The sequence below is a fragment of the Embiotoca jacksoni genome, unplaced genomic scaffold (genome assembly GCF_022577435.1).
Source record: "Embiotoca jacksoni isolate LCO1_2020_lvr unplaced genomic scaffold, fEmbJac1.0.p SCAF_9, whole genome shotgun sequence".
NCBI classification, from domain to species: domain Eukaryota; kingdom Metazoa; phylum Chordata; class Actinopteri; family Embiotocidae; genus Embiotoca; species Embiotoca jacksoni.
In genome coordinates, this window is record NW_027185447.1 from 19,403,941 (window position 1) to 19,423,095 (window position 19,155).

General features: G+C 40.9%; 2 protein-coding genes across 3 annotated transcripts; one reads left to right on the plus strand and one right to left on the minus strand.

The window, feature by feature from the left end:
- The first annotated feature begins 1,026 nt into the window (after window positions 1-1,026).
- coq10a (coenzyme Q10A) lies at window positions 1,027-6,909 on the plus strand. Of its 2 annotated transcripts, XM_069140783.1 has the most exons (6): window positions 1,027-1,333; window positions 1,493-1,704; window positions 2,856-3,005; window positions 3,093-3,285; window positions 3,517-3,618; window positions 4,307-6,909. In XM_069140783.1, exons 2-6 carry the CDS (start codon window positions 1,568-1,570, stop codon window positions 4,472-4,474), a joined length of 750 nt encoding a protein of 249 aa, XP_068996884.1. In that variant the 5' UTR covers window positions 1,027-1,333; window positions 1,493-1,567; the 3' UTR covers window positions 4,475-6,909. The 2 variants fall into 2 exon arrangements, with proteins under 2 accessions (XP_068996884.1, XP_068996883.1); XM_069140782.1 differs by having other exon boundaries at window positions 1,027-1,704.
- Window positions 6,910-8,411: 1,502 nt separating this feature from the next.
- cs (citrate synthase) lies at window positions 8,412-18,719 on the minus strand. The gene is made up of 11 exons (XM_069140621.1): window positions 18,550-18,719; window positions 15,941-15,991; window positions 15,545-15,652; window positions 15,022-15,087; window positions 14,379-14,510; window positions 13,572-13,760; window positions 13,109-13,308; window positions 12,099-12,228; window positions 11,205-11,306; window positions 10,656-10,865; window positions 8,412-10,543 (listed from the first exon to the last, which is right to left on the minus strand). Exons 1-11 carry the CDS (start codon window positions 18,598-18,600, stop codon window positions 10,373-10,375), a joined length of 1,410 nt encoding a protein of 469 aa, XP_068996722.1. The 5' UTR covers window positions 18,601-18,719; the 3' UTR covers window positions 8,412-10,372.
- Window positions 18,720-19,155: the final 436 nt, after the last annotated feature.

The following is a 19,155-nucleotide window of genomic DNA, read 5'->3' on the forward strand; positions in this document are numbered from 1 at the left end:
ACATATGTTATATGTTGTATAACATATTCAATTGGTAAGTGGTTGGAGCATTAAAATCAAGTTTTCAAGTGTTAAAAAAATGAGGAAAAAGTGACCAAACTAGCTTTCTCTTAGGCTAAGGCCTTAACGGGCCTTGGTGCAATTACTGCAGTTTGTATAATAATTTTTATAACAAGATATAGAAGGTACATTTTTTTTTTTTGTAGTTGCTGCATTTTGGCTTTGCAGGGCAGTCAGGCCAAAGCTCAACTGAATATTTTGGTTAAATGTAAATGAAATTATATTTCTATGCAGTGTTAAAATAAAACAGTTCAATTGGACAGCCTGGAAAAGGTGGTGGAGAGGAGGACGCTGAACAAATTATTATCCATATTTTATAATCCTGACCAACCTCTCCACCACCTGCTGCAGGGACAGAGGAGGACTTTCTCCAAAAGACTCCTCCAGCTCCGCTGTCACAAGGACAGATACAGGAGATCATTCCTGCCGACCGGAATAAGTCTACAATAACTCACCTCTGGCAAAATCCATCACATAACAATAACACTGTTGACTGTGTTTCTTGGTTGTTTGTATATAATATATATAGATATATATACTGTACTGTATATACTGTATATACTGTGCATTTTATATTTTTTACTGCTATTTTATTGCTTTTCTATTGTTCTATTATTATCTTATTGCTTCTGTATGCTGCTGTAGCGAAAAAATTTCCCCTCGGGGATTAATAAAGTAACTACCTAACCTAACGGGCCTTGGTGCAATTACTGCAGTTTGTATAATAATTTTTATAACAAGATATAGAAGGTACATTTTTTTTTTTTTGTAGTTGCTGCATTTTGGCTTTGCAGGGCAGTCAGGCCAAAGCTCAACTGAATATTTTGGTTAAAATGTAAATGAAATTATATTTCTATGCAGTGTTAAAATAAAATACCGTAAAATAAAATTTTAATAATTTTACCCTCCAGGCCAACAGGGGGCAGCATGACGTCACAGAGCTGTCGGTCTGAACCTTAAGGGGCAGAAGAAACGTATTATTTGCCCCACCGGCGTTTAATTTAGCAGCAGAAGGTCGTCCGCGGCTCGGTCGGAATTTGTCCCATCTTCAGAGCCAAAACGAGCCTAAATCCTTTAACTTTGACGCGAGTTTTTGCGTTTTTTTAGACGCGAAGTAATGTGAGTATTGCCGGAAAAAAAAAAAAAAAAAGTCGAGGAACGCGTCGTGCGGTACGTCGTGCTGTTTTTTTAAAAAACCCTCGGTAGCTAACGTTAGCTGCTGACCACCGTCACCACCGCCGGTGACGCTCAGCGGGAGAGACGCCGTTCAACGGTCGGTGGTTCACTTTACACAAAGCTTACGTGTTTATTTTACATTTCCTCGCTTAAAAAAAAAATAAAATAAAAAAAAAAAAGCGTTTCGGACCGATCGACTGAATCTTACTATACCCCTTCCTCCTCCTCTTCCTCCCTCTTCCTCCTCCCGACCAAGACCCCCGGTGCTCAGCGTCCACACACACACACACACCCGGGATTTCCCTTCCTTGAGCTGGAGTGGCTGGTTTTGATGGCAGCCACGGCCGGAGCCCGGAGGTTACCCATGGGTGTGCGGACATTCAGCGACTTTCTCCAGATAGCCTCCGTGGGCTCCCCTCGCTCGTGCCGTACGGCGCTGCAGAGAGGATGCACGCGACAAAACATCAGGTGAGCCACGTCACGGGGACACTTGGAGGAGGCTATTATTAGTATTATTAGTATTATTAGTATTATTAGGCTCTTTAAGTCCTAATTGACAACCAAAAGGCAGAAAATGACTCACTGGGGCTGAGTGATGTGGACAAAACTCGAGATACCCTTTTATCAATATTGCAAACAATATTTATAGGGATGCTTTCACCAAATATTTACATAATGACATTTGATCAATAGTCATGAGTAATGAGACTATAACGACTGAGTGGGTAAAGGCAAGTAACAGCAAAGATAAAACATTCAAAGAAATTCAGAAAATGACTTCTGTTTAAAACCTGGAAAATAATGTAAGTATAATGCTATAATAATTCATATGTCACCAACAGGGTCAAATATTGATCACCCAGCCCTACTACCCACAAAATACAAGCATTGTTATATAAAAAAAAAATTTCACAACACCTATATTAAATAATTAAACCATATAAAATTATCAAAACAACATTGTGGAAGTCATTTGGACATAAAAAAAGGGGCAACAAAACAATGTTTTACCATATTTCACAAAGCTGAGCAGTAAGAGAAACGGAAATATCATTTTATGTTTATCGCATCACTGAGTAATAACGTCTTTTTTAGGATTTCAATCATATCATGATAAGTATTGTTATTACATGTAATGAAGAAGTCGTTCATCCCTGGTGCAAACAGTATTCAAAACTCTTGTCAAAAGGCAATTTTCAACACCAGTCGACAACAAATGTTCCTTCTATTCTTTTGATCCTGATATGATTTTATGGCACTATTGCCTATCATAGTCACCCGTAAGTAATTAAGTATTTTTAAGCGTTAAGCCAGCGGCCGCAACATATTTGGTCAGAAAACACATCGTTAATTCATTCCAACAAGTGCAATAAAATAAGGTGTCGCGTTACCTAGCTTTTTTTTTTTTTTTGCTCCTCGCATAAAAGGCCTCCCAACTCGGAAAATACCAGCACACTCACAACACAGACCTTCCACCGGCTCCTGGTCCGCTCGCCGTGTGCACTCGCTGACTTTGGCAGCTGGAAACTGGAATGCAGTGTTTTGTTGGACACCGTGCCGATCGCAGGTCGCGCCATTTCCAGAACGTGGCTCACGGGACATTTCCTCTTACCTTTCAGACACTTGTCGTCGTGTGGCATTTTGATGACGAGATCTCCCAGGGTGCTCTGCCTCCAAGACTGGGACACGATGACGGCGGTTCCCCAAAGCAGAAACTTCATCAGCCTCACCAACAAAAGGAAGGAGTACTCCGAGCGTAGGATACTTGGGTAATTGAACAGTACGAGCCGGTTGCGACCGTGTTTATCAGGACGAAAACCGTTTCTTTTGACCCTCGTGTTTCTTTGCTGCCGTAGGTTTTCTATGCTGGAAATGTACGACGTGGTGGCCAACGTTGACGACTACAAGCACTTTGTGCCTTGGTGTAAGAAGTCCCAGACCGTCATGAAGAGAGCGAGTCACTCCAAAGCCCAACTCGAAGTGGGATTCCCTCCGGTGGTGGAGAGATACACGTCTATGATCACGTGCGTTAGGCCTCATCTAGTCAAAGTGAGTACCGACCGCCTCAGAGATTCTGTCGGCCCCGCGAATAACGGGTTGTCTGACGTTCACTGTGACGTCTGCGGATGAGAATTGGATTTTATGTAGTTAAAATATGCTGCCAGTTTCAGTCGAATCCTACTGAGACGCTAAGTGTAGTTTTGTGAACGTAGTATTTATATGTATTCCACTTTCTAATCACAGGGTGTGTTTTGTGTTTTGTTTTTTTGTTTTTTGCAGGCAGTGTGTACAGATGGAAAGCTGTTTAATCACCTGGAGACGATATGGCGCTTTAGTCCTGGCATTCCCGGTTACCCTCGCACCTGCACGGTAGACTTTTCTGTAAGTAGCCTGAATCTTGATGTATGTGCTGGTTCACTGAGTGGGTATTAGACCATCTGTCCCTCTTTAAGCATCTTTGGTCGGAGTAGTTTGACATTTTGGTTGAAAATGTCCCTTTTTGGCCCTGTCACTGTTTTTTTTTTTTTTTTTTTCGAGCCTGTCCAGTAAATAAACCAGTCAGCTTATTTCAGCATAAACATCGGAAGCAATGAGAAACCGCTCGTCTGGCTCTGTCCGAAAATAGCCCAACATTTTAGAGCCAATGATGCTTCATTTGTTTAACCCGTACAAAAACTGAAGTGTGACAGTTGGTTATGATTGGGAATATTTCTTCACCTGTAAAATGGCAAAACGCCAGGAAAGTCTGTTTAGCCAAGAGACGGTCCCGCACGTACATCTTTGTCACCTTCGGACGGCGCCAGGCGAGCCTCCTCCCACTGTTTTCACCCTTTATGCTGAGCTAAGCTAACTGTTTGGGGGTTTTGGCTTCAGTCTCTCTGCAAGAAATAAACAGTAAATAGCAAATAGGCCCATTTTTCAATCATTTTAAACTATTTGAATCCGTCCTCTGTTGTTGCCACCTTTTGATGAATCTTCTTTTCTCTCTGGTGTATACACAAAAAAAAAAAAAAAGCAACTATATATATATATTTTTTTTTATTTATTTATTTTTTTTAATCTTTAACAGATATCGTTTGAGTTCCGCTCGTTGCTTCACTCCCAGTTGGCCACTATGTTCTTCGACGAAGTCGTAAAGCAGAACGTCGCTGCGTTTGAGCGGCGAGCCTGCAAGCTTTACGGCCCAGAGACTCGGATCCCGCGAGAGCTGATGTTTCACGAGGTGCATCAGACGTGATCGCAGCAACTGTACGTCCTCACCTGGCCTTAAATCATACCACCCTTTATTCCCTTTTTTTTTTTTTTGCACTCAAACCTGCATGATGCGGCTTGGTCGCCCCCCCCCCCCCCCTCCACCTCCCCCGCCTCCCCACACATGCAGCCTCCACTGCTGCGCATTCATCATAGCGGCTACTGAATATGTAGGACATCTAACTCTTGTAGTCGTAAAGTTGGGAGTTCCCGCCTCAGTAAGTTCTTGCTCGTCTCCCTCCTCATGTTCAGTCTGTTCACTTTCTGTCTACCTCCAGTTTGGGTCCTTCTTTAGCAGAAGGAAGTCACCATCCATGCATTCTGCTCCACGGCCGCTACAAGCTGTAAACATGCAAAGAAAACAGTAAATAATTACAACATCACGTTAGCGGTGTTACAGTCGACTATCATTTTAAATAAACACCCTTTTAAACTGAATAAGACACGGAGGCCCTTTTGCTCAAGTCTTGTTGTTCACTGTGACTTGAGGTGACAGTATTTGACACTCTTGACACGTTATCGGGATCAGCTGATGACATTATATTATATTAAGAAACGCATTCTTTGCCTTTACTTTAACTAAATAGAAATTAAGACATATTTTTGGACATAGGGTAGTGCTGTCGCTGCGAAATTCTTTCAAATTTATCCAGCAGTGGTTTTATGCAAAATATTCGTTTGGAATTTAAGGTGCCACGTTTTGGGACGTTTGGAGCGTCATCACCGTTCTGACCGTGTGACGCTATCGCGAAGGGAAAAAGTGTCATGTTTTCATCAGCGAACGGCGGCATCAGTGAAGTTTGGGGAATTTAGCTTTAACTTGAGTGTTGTGCTGTGAGGATTGTGTTTTTGGATGTTGAGATTTGGCCTGCTAGTTTTAATAATGCCTTATTTTACAGCCGAGCTTCAGTCACTATTCGTGGAGAGGGGCAGTCAAACTTTGCACAAAGAATGAGTGTATGAAAACGCTGGAGAGTGCTGTGAATGGGATTGTGACAAAAAAAAAAGTTGATAGGTCATAATATAGCTGCCACTTTAAAAAAAAAAAAAAGATATATATATTGTTTTGCTTTCTATATTCATAAAGTTACAGATTATACATTTTAAACCTGACATTTCATGTGATGGTGCTGCTTTGTTGTGGTGAGATCACAAAAATAAAATGCTATGTGCTTCAGTCTTTGATAGGATTCGGATCAGTTCACAGTTATTATATCGTAATTGATCACTGCAGTGACAACAAATGATAATTTATAAAACGTTGTAGAGGTTTCCCTGCTCAGCTGTTTGTATTTTGTGGTCCATCTTCTGAAGGTGATCAGGACGATTATCTCGCATCATGTACATTCTCATCATCAAACATACTGGCGGGCTGTAGAATAAAACATGATCATTTATCATCTTCTGTGGGTTTCCTGCTTATTTGTGGGGCTTTTTATTTAAATACGTTATCATGCATGTATGTAACTACAGAAAAAGCAAATATTAGAGATATTTCTTGAGTTTTACGTGTTGCACCGTCGGGGCATGACTTCTATTTTCTATCCAAGTAGCCCTTCACTTTATTCCATGACAAAGGACTCTTGAAAGTTTACTGACTTTAAATGTGACTGCTGAGTTCCGGTCGCCAAAGGTCAACAGACCAAGTTGTTCTGTCTGTGACCTTCCCCGTGATTGGCAGTTTATTTTGTCCACACGCTCAAGTTTCAGACGAACAAAACTGAGCCGACGTTCAGTTAACTTCAAAGCTGATGTGGTCCATTTGCTTCGGTGGGGAGGCGATTTACAAATCAGTCCATGAGGAATGTGTATTGAAAAGAAATGGATCTGTTAATACTGTTATGTCTTAAGAAATAATAACAACAATATTCGATTTTGAAATGACACTTTTCAAGTGTTACAATTTTAGGGAATAAAATAGATCCGAGTCTATTTTAAACGATTTTATTTTGGTTCTCGTTGTCAGTAATGCTGCATAATTCAGAAATTCATCTTTACCCCATGTTTCTTTTTTTTTTAGTTTTTCTCAGAAAGAGATATTTTACATCACAGTGATTCAATTGAATGATAAATGTTGTTATTGTAGGTGCCAATACTCCTTGAAAACCTTTTAAGAGCGGACATTATAAACAGAAGAAATATTTTGTAAAAGTATTTTATGATGACCTGACCCATTCATCTCCACAGTATGTTTCCACATGATTTCTCAAACTGCAGGAGTGTGGTAGATCCTTGGTCTGATATTGGCCGCCTGGTATGTATACAAAATGTATGTAAAACTATCACTGCAGTAACAGAAAATATTTGCCATCATTTTGCAGCCTGCTCACTTTTAATGTTGCAAGCAAAAATGTATCTTTGTAAATACTCTGGGTTTATTTTCAAACTTTATTTAAATAAAAAGGTGCCACAAATTTTTGTCTGTGCAGTTTTTAAAAAAAAAAAAAAAAAAAAAAAAAACATTAATGCATGTAGTTGAAACTTTGTACCTTTTTAGATTGAGCTTTTTGTGCCACAGATTGGCATGAGGTTGAGGCTCTTTGGCACTTACTGCCTTTGTTGCGCACACCGAGACACAGCTGACCAGCAGGAAACCAGAGCGGTGTGGCGGTATGTGGGCCAGTTATTAATAACGGCACACGGGAGAGTTGGGTACTTGGACCATCATCTTTTCATGATCATGAAGTTACAGAACTGAAAAAAAAGACTAATTAATTAAATTGAAGCCCTACAACATTAGTCATATCGGATCATTATCTTACTAGATGTACAGATTTTTTTTTTTTTTTTTTTTTTTTTTTTTATATCTCTTGTTGAAACCAAAACCTTCAAAACATCTTGAGCTGACATCTCAACAAGAGACAAATGACTCGAGGTCTTCAGAGCACATGCTTCTTTTTTTTTTTTTTTTTTTTTTGCGTGTACTGTCATTCTCAAGTTTCAAACATGACAGAAATTCTCATAAAAGTCAGGACACCGACCTCGCTCTCTAGGGAATTCAGGTCATATTTCAGAATTCAAGAGACACCAGATAATTGGAATTGACCTGAGCCAGCAGATGACTTGTTTTGTTTCCCAGGCACTCGGGTAGGATTTAGTGGCACCTAGTGGTGAGGCTGCAGATTGCAACCAACTTGAATACCGTCCCCCCCGAGTGGCCCACACAACTTGGCCACTGTAGTGTGCTATGTAGCTGACATGAGGACAGTCGGTCTGCCTTATTCCCTGCTAATCCAACAATGGGCTAAGAGGAGGTGCGTGGGTGGAGCTCAGGCAGCCCTAATGAAGCCAAATTGCTGAAACCTACAGGCACATCGCCAACTGTGACAGCATCCACCCGTCACTCACAGCAGCTACGTCCTTAATTATTCAAAGGCCTCGATACAATTTAAATGGATGGATTTGTATATATATAAAAAAAAAATGTAAAAAAAAAAAATGCAGGCCCTTTACAGTTATGAATGGTGAAAGGCTGCAAATGTGTTTTCAATTTACAGTTCGACATTTTAAAATGAGTGTCTGTGGGGATTGACTCACTTTTGGAGACACCCTCAAATGGGCACTCAGGGAACTGCAAGTTTGGGCACTTCCGTTTTAGCTTTTTTTTTTTTTTTTTAAATCTCTGGAGCCAGAGCCAAACCCTTAGTGGCTCTCGGTGGTATTGCAGTTTAAAGCACTTTCGCATTTGCCTCCCTTTTTCAGACCTGGACGCTACGTCCACTTTTACATGGAGTCTCATGCAGAAACATGGCGAGCTCTGTGGATAAACGGAGACGTGAAGGCTTCTTCTAAGGGAATGAAAAAAATGATTCCTAGTTTCAGGGGATTCTACCCCAATAAAAACAATTACAAGTATTTTCGTAGTAAAGCCTCCTAAATCTTGTACACTAAAAGCTTTAATCATGAAGAAGACGAGACCAAACAAGTGTTAATAAAAACCTTTATTTTTCACTTTTTGTTAGGTTTTCCAATTGCTCTTCAAGCTTTTCTTGCCCGTTTGACCCATCCAGCCCCATCCCCCAAGTTTTTCTCTGATGAATCCACCCGCCTTGAGTTCTCCCATTCGTCACGTACCTTTATCCTCCTCTACGATCAAAATAACCACATCTGCTGAACAACCCGCCACATGGAAGAACACTACAACAAACAAAAAAAAATCCACACCGGATAAAGACCAGAAGGAAGACGGCGGCGGAGCGGAGAGAATCGAACACGTCTTGGTGAACTAATGATGACTAACGCGGCGAGAGTATTGTTTGGGAAAAAAAAAAAAAAAAATAAGAGTGAGAACGACACAAAAATGGAGTGCTGACAAACCCAGAATTTAAGAGCAAGCTTGAAACATTCAAGTGGAATCACCTGAAAAACAGCACCAGCTAAGCCCACAGAGCCAGGCGAGAAATCGTGTATATACAAGATAGCTGCAGCTTTTTTTTTATTTTTGTTCGTCGGCAGAATTTCACAGTGACCAGCGAGCCTGGGCATTAATTTACAGACCAACCCGGACACTACTACGATGTTGGTAAACTGTGGTTCTCATTGTGATTATTACAAGCAAGTGATCGCACAGAGCTCATACATTCAAGCTATACATATATATATATATATAACTATGTACACAAAGTATAAATAAAACCACAAAATGAGAACCCCAAAATTTTTAGTTTTATACATATTCAACACCAAAAAAAAAAAAAACTGCTGTCAGAGGGACACAATCAACCTGGGAGGGTTTTCTACTGCTACGAATTAGGGAATCCAATCAAGCAAGTGCTCTTTTTGAAGTAGTCGATGTTTAAAGCGCTCTCCTCTGGGGATAAAGTAACAAAACGTACACGCGTAAACACACAGGACTCCAACAGAAACAAAGCCTCCCCCTCTCCTATCCCGCTTTTCATTCAAGCTTGCTCTTAAGGATTCACTACAGGCTGCCAATTACAACATCCTTTTACTGTACATTATTCTCAAACCATTGGAGCCTTTGAGCAGAGAGACCCATTTATAATAGGAAAGCAGGAAGAAGAGCCGACGAAGCTAATTTCGATATAAGACAAGCCAGTTATTTTGATCATAGAGGTAATACAGGTCAATCTTTACAAAGAAGAAAAAAATAATACAAGTTGGAGAGAGAAGAGAGATTAAAGATTTAAAGGGGCAGTATCTTTTAACTGATTTTCATACTTTTCTTACACAGCTTGCTAATTACTTTTACTGGTGAGGACCTATTATTTCTCTAAACTTGGAGTGTTCATAAGGGGGAGTGAAACACATTGATCAACTAGGTGGGATGACAACATTGCATAGAAGGAAAACTAAGTCGGATCGTCTTATTGAAAAAAAAAAAGAAAAAAGAAAAAGAAAAAAAAGAAAGAAGATGTTTTGCTTGGGAATATCTTCTAAAAAGAAACAAATCACTGCATTAGCCAAAAGCAGCAAAAATGTAGTCAGGTATACTTGAAATCTTTACACAAATACAAAGGAAGTGTAGTTCACTCCCACAATTCCCTTTGAATGCCACTGCCTATTCATAATTCAGACTCAGTGCAGGCACTGCTCAGGGGTGAATCTTAACGGTACATAGTTTGAGCCTTCTATGGGGGTTACATACATGCGCGTCTGAAGTTTGGACCTTTCATGTTTCAAACGTATGATGTGGAAACGTGTTCAGTGGTGAACTAAACGCACTAAAACACTAACACCGTGGCAATTTTAAAAGGCCCTTCTTTTGTGAAATGACATTAAAAGCGTACTGTCTCTTTGAATCCCGTTAAATCCCTGGGGTTGGAAATGACAGAGGGTCAACTTATGTCTGCCTTTTGATATTTCCACCTCCTCCCACCCTTTCACACTAACCCCCCCCCGGTTCTTCCTCTCAGGTGGTGCCTCAGCCCGACTTGGTTCCGACCAAATTCATCAGTCCCTCTGTGCTCATGGACTTGGGGCGCTCCAAGGGGAAGCCCAGGGCTCTACTCCACACCAGCTGAGCCAGCACGCCGAGGGCACGGGACACGCCGAAGAGCACCGTGTAGTAGTTCATCTCCGTCATGCCGTAGTACTGCGCAGACACACGGCGGATAAAAAATTTTTTTTTTAAAAAGACTCAGCGTCTGCATTCGCTACCGTTAGATGGCAAATGTATGATTACAATACAAAACGCGTCTTCTTACCTGCAGCAGCACTCCGCTGTGAGCGTCCACGTTGGGCCAGGGGTTCTTGGCCTTACCCTGCTCCAGGAGCACATTGGGGACAATCTTGTAAAGCTGGGCGACCATCTTGAACAGGGGGTCATTGGGCAGATGCTTCAGGGCAAACTCGCGCTGGCAGGTGTAACGTGGGTCAGTCTTCCTGAGGACAGCGTGGCCATAGCCCGGAACCACCTACAGACAAAAGAGCAAAAATGCATATTTTAAACTGTGATGAAATACTAACACATACTGCTACCTTTTATGGTTTACAGCAGCATTTTTGAGAAGCTTTCAAGGAGTAAAAATGAAATTGAGCGACGGGGTAAATCCGGAAAATAGAATACAAAGAAACATAAAACCGAGTACACAATATTTAAAAAAAATGTTTATTGTAATGCGTCGAACGAATCTGTTGGTTTTGGAAAACGTCTTCCGAGTCCAACGACGCACCTAAAAGACTATTTCTGAAATGACTGAATCTTGAGCTCATTATGACAACCAGAACTGCTCATGAACGTGGTTCATCTTTACCCTTCCAGACTGAAGTGTGTTCCAGATGTAATCCCTCATCTTCTCATCAGACACCTCTCCTCCCAACTCCTTCTGCAGGGCAGTCAGCCACACCAGCACCTCCTGAAGATGCAAAATAAAACACACATTGAGAAGTTTTATATATATATATATATATATATATATATATATATATATATATATATATATATATATATTTTAAAAAAATGTAGCAAAATAACACAAAGTAAATGATTATGACACTTTTCTCTGGTATTTTCTGAACTTGGGCTCATTTTTTCTTCTTAAAAATACCACATCAGAGGAGTGCCGGGCGGAAACCAGTAAATCTTGTTGAATACATTCAGTGTCAGCAGTGCTGAAAACAACCCTCACTTTACTTTCAAAGTCAAGGTGTTAGCAAAGTGCGTATTAAGGGAAGCCAAATCGAATGATCATATTTCATTAGTTAATAATAAAACGGATAGCAGAATTTAATGCCGGTGAAACAGGAAACTTGGACAGCTGAAGAAGAAGTGACCTTCCAATCAAGCCCTGGTTAACAAACTGTGCTGATTATCAGTCAATCAACTCTACAATAAGTTTTATAAATCAATAGAGGCAGTCAGTCGGCAGCCTGTGTAAACTTGTCTTCCTTTATGTCATTATGTTTACCCTCTGCTGTTTGTCTGCTGCGCTGACCACGGTAGTGAAGAGAAAAACAAACAAGCGGACCAAACTAAATTCAACCCTGAACAGTCATATCATGTGTTCAAAGGCCAACAAGCCTTTTCTTACAGGAGACATTTCTAAAAGCAGAGTTGTTACTCGTGACTTATCAAACGTCTTCTTTGTGAAAGGCTCATTGGGAGACGAGCAGTGAATTTCCAAACGCTGATGTGCCGAGGAACGAACCTGATTGGCCAGGCCGTGCAGAGGACCAGCCAGCCCGTTCATGGCAGCGCTGAAGGACAGGTAAGGGTCAGACAAGGCGCTCCCCACTAGGTGGCTGGTGTGGGCACTGACGTTGCCTCCTTCATGGTCACTAAAAATTACAACAACAAAAATTTTAAATTAATAAACACACGTTTACAAAAAAATGTCAACTCGGGATTTCTCAAAAGAGAAGCCAATTTTCTAAAGCAGACTGAGATTAAAGTTTGTTTGCATCAGCAACATTTGAACTGCCGTCTAATCACTCACTGAAATAAGAATAATGTCCGGTGACCCACACTATGTAACTGAACAGTACTTTGCATTTGTGCTTTTACCCTCATCATGTGTCACTATGATGGGATATGTGCTACCTGCTTTGAAGTTTGATGACTAAACAAACTGGTGTACCATGTTATATCATCCGGCGTTAATTGTGGGTGGCAGCACATTCAGGGCAGTGGGACGACTGTCACAGTAGAACAGCCGACGGTTTAACACACAAAGTTAGGAGATGCATCGGTCAAGATGTAACTACAAACTTTTTGTTTCGTTTTCAACAATGTCTCATGAGTGATTATTGTCATGTTGTCTAAATCCAGAAAGATTTTGTTGGTATTTAGCTTAATCTTAGGCTGCTATTTCAGTTAAACTGATTAGATAGAGTGCTTTTAACACTTTTTTCCAATATGAAATTGTAGATATTATAGCTAGTGTTTTAACAGTTTTAAAAGAGCCTTTTCCCTTTAACACAATCATTTAGACTCAGTTTTGCTTAGAAATCTACGAATGAAATCAATATCATCTTCGTGCTCTCATAGTCAACAGCTCCATCTGATTGAAGTGGTGTCCAGTTTTTCAAAAACTTAATTTGAGCTTGTTTAAAGCTCGACTTAATTTACAATAAAATTTTGTTACTCCCGAGGGAAAATTAAAAAAAAAAAAAATCGAACCCAATTCACAGCCTATGAAGACATATTTTAAAGTTGCACCTGTGGATGGTGAGGTAGAGCCTCATGAGCTCGGTGAACTGGGAATCGCTGTAGCCCAGCATGTTGGTGAAATTGTGAGACCAGTCCAGGTTGGAGTCGATGGCTCCGATGCTGCTGCCTTCGCGGTACAGGTTGCGGTAGATCTTGGCAGCAATGCAAGGCAGCTTGGCAATCAAGTCCATGGAGTCTTCATAAACAAACTAAGAAAACCAATGCAAAGGCATTGCAAAAGAGTAAGTCTGAATCTATGAAAGCAGGACTGTAGCTGTAACACTTTCTATACAAAAAAAAAAAAATGTTTTGAAATACATTAATCATCTGAGGGCAGTGCACCCAATTAAATGGCAATCCATCCATTAGTCCAAATATTTCCATCCTTGGTGCCAAACAGGAGGTGAAAAGTGTGTGTGTGTGTGTGTGTGTGTGTGTGTGTGTGTGTGTGTGTGTGTGTGTGTAAACTCACCTCCCAGTACTTAGACTTGTGGACGCCCTCAGAGTAGGCCCGTGCAAAGCTGCTCTCACTGTTCAGAGCTGTGATGGCAGCACTGAACTGAGACATGGGGTGCAGGTTTGTGGGGAAGTTATCCAGCATGGTGACGACGTGAGAGGGGAGAGCTGCTCTTTTCGCCCACTCTTTGGACACCCAGCTCACCTGGAGAAAAAGAAGCACACCATGTACGCGGGAGAGGTTAAAATAATTCCTCTTCAGCTCTTTGTCAGTCAAGTGCAAAGTTGTGGACTTAATCCCTTGAGAGGAAAAAGATCTACATTTTGTCCTTAACTTACTTCTTTGTGTCATTAGCAGGTGCATTCAAATTCATGTCAAAGTACAGTTAGTCAGTTCAAAGGAGGGAGATTATCAGACAGCTTGTCCTCATGACTCTTAGAAGGTGATAGGTGGCAGCAATAAATTCACTACTGATTCGGTTTTGTTTACTAGTTATGAATTAAATCTCTAATTGAGAGAAAAGAATTTTCCAGAGTGATAGATAACCGATAATGTCATAAACACTACTTGCCAACAGCTTGTTATTCACCTTCCCATGCTGTGGCACCAATCATATCAAAGCTCATGTACTATTTTGCGAACTGATCTGTGGCTAAACTCTCCTTCATCTTACCATTTATTGTTCTGACGGAATATTGAGTTTTTGAAAAATGCTGAAACAGTGTGTGGTCGAAATCTGACATGCAGGGTCTGACAAGCCAGGACTAACAGATTAAAAGAGTGAGCAGCTGTTTTACTATTGTACAACAATGTTTCAGTCACCTGCTCCTCAGTGGGGACCTGTCCTGTGACCAGCAGCCAGAAGAGGCCCTCAGGCAGCGGCTCCTCGCCTCCTGGACCTTTGGGCAGCAACTCTTGACACTCTGGGATGCTGTAGCCCCTGAAGCGGATGCCCTGCGTATCAGTGGAGCCAGGAAAAGATGAAAAACTAAACATTACTTGTGATAATCACATACATATTCAAGTTATCCTGAAATTCGCATTCAAGTGAGTGCTGGCAAACTGCTAATGTGAGCTCTCGCCCCTCCAATGAACACTGATGATGCAATATCTCACTCCACGCAGTGCCGCTCTGTCACTGAATGCGCTCAGCTTTGGGCAGAAAGTAATCAAGGTAAGTGCCTACAATGAAGGCTGATTTCCAGGCCGCCAATTTTCAAAACCACATGCAAAGAAAAAAAAAAAAAAAAAACGTGGGCAGTTTCACAAATATTTGTTTAAGATTATGTTGACCAAGATACAAATCAAATGAGGCATTTTACAGTAAAAGAAAACGACCTTTGCAGAGCTCACTGATTGGCAAATTATGCAATCCAGTCTAGAGGACCTTAAACCTAGTTCTGCTGACAAAGACAGACACTGATATTATCTGCAATAAATCAATCAATCTGGCTCTAACACTGACCTCGTCGGGATCCAACACAGAGGTTTCATACACCAGACCCTTCATCCCCCGCATACCTCCATACACCTGGAGAATGAAAACACACAAAACATAAAGCATATAGAGAAATTACATTCCATCTATTTAACACTGTATACAAAGTTGTGTGTGCAAAGTAATGCAGCGAGCGGCTAACAGAAGAAGACAAAGCATTTATTGCAGTGGTGTATGTATGCGAGAGCAATTATGGGCCCGTTTGAGACTGGCAGTTTACAGCCGAGGTTTGAGTGACTCAGCTAAAATATCTCCGCCGGCAGAAAGCAGTTCATATTGTGACCTCGGAGGGAGATAACAGGACATTGATACCCGACACAGTAAATAACCCTCTGCAGGCCGAGATGGATTAAGTGCGGCTGATATGGCATCACTCATCTGAATAATGGTCGATGGCCTGATTATTGTAATGGCTAAGTAGAATCCAGCTCAGTTGCCAACTAAATATATGACAAGCGGCGTATTTTGTTCAATATCGAGAGTCACTCACCATGTCAACAGTAATCTGTCCTATGTTGGTTTTGCCATACTGTGTTTTGAAGCTCTTGATTCTGGTCTGTTCTTTAGGGATGAGGTCTGCCAGGACATCCTTCAGATTCTGTGGGGGGAAAAAAAAAAAAAAAACACAATATTTAGTCACTAATGCCCTCAAAATAAAACCCATTCCTTTTTAATGTGACCTGCAGTTAATCAAACAGACTTTATGTAAACATTTCAGATTTTTTTTTGTGTTTTATCTGCTGTAACAAAGGTCAGCATGTTCTGTTAACACTTGAGGGACCAACAAACCAACTGCTGCACACATTTTATCACTTCAACTGCAGAATAACAATGTGGGAAAATCTGAAGCGAGCAAACAACATTGAGGTGAACCGAGTGCACTTACTGTTGTTGATGCGCTGGCATTTCTGGCAGCCACAAAGAAGCAGGCGGCATTCTGTGGAATAAACAGAGAAATATTAAGATTTTGATTATCAGGACCAAAACGAGAAAAACCTCATGAAAATAAGATAAAAGTCAGAGGATGAATTTCTGGACCATTATCTCCTTATGTGTGAACTGCAACAACAATTGAGCTCCTCAACAGTTACCCACAAAGAAGTTTGGACGAACCTAATACTGCTGTGACTTTGTTAGTTTGTGAGTGACATGGGTCTAACCTTGTCGTATATAGAAAACCGCAGTAGCTTTTTGCCCAACATTTATAAGCAGAGTGACTAATACAAATTCAAAATGAATTATCCCGTTAGAATTGGCATTTGACATTTACACTGAACTAAACTGAAAACGCATGTCTGAGCAGACAACTAGAAATGGCTGCAACAAGTAACTACTAGTGTTGACATTTTTTCTGCATACACAAGGATTACCCAGCCGGAAAAAACACCTCTTCACAAACATGATTTTATCGTCTGCTAATGATGTGAAGATGTTCAGTCACGCAAGTATTTCTCAACTTCTGTCGAAAGAGGACTGTCTGGCGTTAAAAAAAGAAGAAGAGAAAAAAAGAGAAGAAAATCATGGCACACAATCTACAATGTCAATATGGACGATTGATTAATGTGCTCATGTGATTTTCAGTCTTCTGACACTGGTGTAAAACAACAGGATTTGTTAAGACGAGGAATGTTTCTCTATATTTTTTATCCAAAGGACTGTGATTGTGTATTCTGATATTATAACGCCGACTATTAACATGCTGAATTTATAATTTAAGACCAAGTTAAAAACAGTGTATTTATAAGCTTAATTTTGCATGACTGTTATAATCCAAAACACTCTGAAAGTGAAAATGACACTCAAAAGGTTTGTAATTAATGCTACTTATGCTCTTAAGCCTTGGACTGAGGGGGTGGGGGGGGTGATCTTGTTGGAAGCTCAGTGTCTGTAGTGAGAAGTTGAGTTTACCACTGAAACGGGACTCCTCTGTCAGTGTACTAAAATCATCAATGGATGAAGGAGTCGTCGGAGGGAGGGAGGGGGGGACAGCAGGCAATGGGATCCCCCCCACCCCGTAAACACAACTGTTGGGGGTGAATAGGACCGACAAGGTTCGTCGAAACAAAAGGAAGCGTCTTGGGTCACTTTACACAGCTGAGAGAGAGATTATGCAACAGCTCAGGATCTTAAATATAGAGCACGAGTTTGACTCAACTTCCACCAGCCTGACAGTAAGAGGAACGATTACTCTGCACCAGAAGGGCATACGAGTCAACCAAACATGTGAAAGCTCAATTCATGAGCATTCTCTATGGTGACCAACACATACAACCCCTTGCTTAAGGGGAAAAACATTTGCATCTTTTAATGACACTCAGCTGGAAGCAAGTTTTGATTTGAAATTTCTTTCATCCAAATTTTCACCTTTTTTTTTTTTTTTTTCCCCCTTTCTGCATTTCTAAAGATACAATTTTGTACATTTCAACACCGAAATCAAAAAGACACTTAAAGATCACAATCCTCTCCCAAAGAACTGAAACGATCCGAAGCCAGAAAATATCATAAAGACTCCAAATTTAAGCGCTCCGGTCGTCACTGACTCCTGATTTTTGGGTCATAGTTCAGAGACATAAGATATTACACAACAACAACAACAAAAAAAAACAGCTGGCTCATAAATCTCCCTTGCAGAGATTGCAAAACGATAAGGAAGAAAGTGAATGTAACAGAGTTCAAAGACATTTAATCACTTATTAGAGGGAGAACCATTAAAAAAAAAAAAAACACATGGAGGGCAATTGATTTTTTTTTTTTTTTTATCAGTGTTTCAGGAGGCTGAACCAAAGCATACTTCAGGTGACACCATAATGGCATTCACAGCTCGCTATTAAAAGCAATTTCAGCAAAGTATTTTTTTACCTTCACGGGTTATTGATCAATAAGATCTTCCGTAAAGAGATTTCAAGCAGCATCCGTTGTTAGGACATTTGTTTCTACAGGGGTTGAGTATTCTTTAAATGCCATAAATCATATGTTGAGGACCTAATTAAAGAAATAAAAGACATTATAAGACACTTGGCTCGAGTCTAAAACGTGAAGGTCAACGGTGGTGGCGAGAAAATAAAAAAATAGGCACAAAGTTGGAAGTTTTTATGGGCGATCGCAGTGTACCAGATGATTTTTTTACACTTTTACCGATGAAAACTAAAACGTGGTGAGACTCTGGTTCGTGACGTTATTAACACGGTCCCCGGTGACAGCGGACAACGGCCGCCGCGCTAGCTTTAGCCGACGAAAGACACGAGTTCACGAACCGTTAAAAAATATATATATAGTTTACGTAACCCTGCGCGAAACGGCAAGAAATGACCGCTGCTGTTAAGAAAACAACAAAAAAATATAATATTGTAGTTTCAGCGATTATGAGCCACACAGCTGTTTCGCAATGCGTGACGTTAAACTAGCTCACCGCTACGTCGTTAGCAGGCTAAACCTAGCGTTAGCTTCGAGGCAACAGCTTTGACTTTTAAAAGGCCCGTTTCTAACTCGTCTTACCTTTGAATTGAGGAGTTTAGGCGCTAGCCTGCTGACGGTTAGGAAGGACATTGCGTCTGTGTAAAATTATTATTTCCACTTGTTCTCTGGAGCTAAGGAAGCCGCTGCCGGTGCACCGCGGAGCTGGTTGAAGGTGCCCCTCCGGAAAGCAGAAGGTTGAAGAGGGATTCGGGGCCCGCAACTACCAGCGCCGCTGATTGGACGATTGGGACTGATTGCGTCGAGAAATATGATTGGTCAAAGCGATGTTGGCTGCACTCGGATTGGATAGGAGCTCCGCTTTGAGTCTGTGACGATAACTGGAGATCGGGGGGGGGGGGGGAGGGGGCGTTTGTTCAAGAAACTTTATAAAGTTTGCTCCTCTCGATTTAATCCCGTTGGATTAAACAAATAAAACTATTGTCTGACGATTGCAGCGTCATGGTTGATCCAACATGGATTCCCGTCTACACGAGCGTAGCAAAAGGGAATATTGTGTGTTGCCATAATTGTGAAAATGTGGTAATGAGATTAAAGTCAGAGACTTTATCACATGATTTTAATAATGGCATAATCTCTGACGGAAAAAAAAAAAAAAGAGGCTGCCTATTATTATTACCAATTCAT

Bases quoted from the DNA above. Each gene is read 5' to 3' on its own strand.
- coq10a (XM_069140782.1), top strand. From the start codon at position 1,568: ATGGCAGCCACGGCCGGAGCCCGGAGGTTACCCATGGGTGTGCGGACA. The intron at 1,705-2,855 runs GTGAGCCACGTC...CTTACCTTTCAG, and splicing joins TGCACGCGACAAAACATCAG to ACACTTGTCGTCGTGTGGCA. The intron at 3,286-3,516 runs GTGAGTACCGAC...TGTTTTTTGCAG, and splicing joins TTAGGCCTCATCTAGTCAAA to GCAGTGTGTACAGATGGAAA.
- cs (XM_069140621.1), bottom strand. From the start codon at position 18,600: ATGTCCTTCCTAACCGTCAGCAGGCTAGCGCCTAAACTCCTCAATTCA. The intron at 15,088-15,544 runs GTGAGTGACTCT...TTCATTCTCCAG, and splicing joins GACAGATTACTGTTGACATG to GTGTATGGAGGTATGCGGGG. The intron at 11,307-12,098 runs GTTCGTTCCTCG...TTGCATCTTCAG, and splicing joins TGCACGGCCTGGCCAATCAG to GAGGTGCTGGTGTGGCTGAC.